Below are 924 nucleotides of genomic sequence, written 5' to 3'. Positions count from 1 at the left end.
ATGAAAACTTCATCTTCAGCTTCAGAAACAGCCTAGTGGCTGATGCATACATGAGGCTCTGCACAGAATTCAACAGATGGGAATGGGATTTCAAAAAAGAGATATACACATGGGTTACAAATGCTGAAACAATCATTTCAAATTTTGGTACAGTTGCTGCAAAATCTGGAATATCTGACATGAGAGAACTTCTCATGGGTTTGAAAAGTGAAGCTTGTGAAGTTGTGTCAAAATGGGAGACAACACTTCTTGACAATCTGACTGAGTACTTCAAGCAAAAAGATGGTCATGTTTATCTGGTAGAAGGATACAAAGCAGAGTTTGAAAACAGTGCAAAAAGCCTTGGCCAAGAAATGAAGAGGTCTGTGTTTCGTCAGCTGGAAGAAACAGCTGACATCAGACAGGGAAAGGCAGAAGTTGATAAAATCAAGGAGAATCACACAAAAAACATTGAAACAGAGGTGCATGCACTGATTAATGAATGTCGGAAGAAAAAGGTCCAAATGACAGACAGAGAGCTGAACAAAGAATTTGATAAGATGTGGCATGAAACACTGAAGAAACTGTCTGTTTCTAAACAAAAGCCAAAAGATGTTTTTGCTCATGTGTACAATCCCCTGCACCAAAATCTGTCTCATAAGGGGAGTCGTGCATCTGAACTGTTAAGTCAAAAATGCCTGAAAGATTGCGGACTGGAACCTTTCAAATATAAACCTGAAGGAATCATACACCATGTGAAAAAGTTTCTTAACCTTGATGCTCACACAAAGGCAGTACAAACAATGGCTGACAGCATCATAGATGCTTGCACACAATTTGTAACTGAAAAACTGGAAAAGAAAACCGATTACTATGAAAACTACATCCAGGAGATCCTACACATGATTGATGAGAAGTTGCAAAACAATCAGGATGTTAAGACAG

At 38.7% G+C, this 924-nt stretch overlaps 1 protein-coding gene across 1 annotated transcript; it reads left to right on the top strand.

The window, feature by feature from the left end:
• Nucleotides 1–5: 5 nt before the first annotated feature.
• Nucleotides 6–920, top strand: LOC109953926 (interferon-induced very large GTPase 1-like; the record flags this gene model as incomplete). Its single annotated transcript, XM_020589362.1, has 1 exon — nt 6–920. A coding segment is annotated over one exon (915 nt), but the record flags the coding sequence as incomplete, so codon positions are not given.
• Nucleotides 921–924: the final 4 nt, after the last annotated feature.

Source organism: Monopterus albus, unplaced genomic scaffold, assembly GCF_001952655.1.
Source record: "Monopterus albus unplaced genomic scaffold, M_albus_1.0 scaffold2094.1, whole genome shotgun sequence".
Taxonomy (NCBI): Eukaryota; Metazoa; Chordata; class Actinopteri; order Synbranchiformes; family Synbranchidae; genus Monopterus; species Monopterus albus.
The sequence above is the reverse complement of the archived record's forward strand: the minus strand, read 5'-3'. Positions and strand labels throughout refer to the sequence as shown.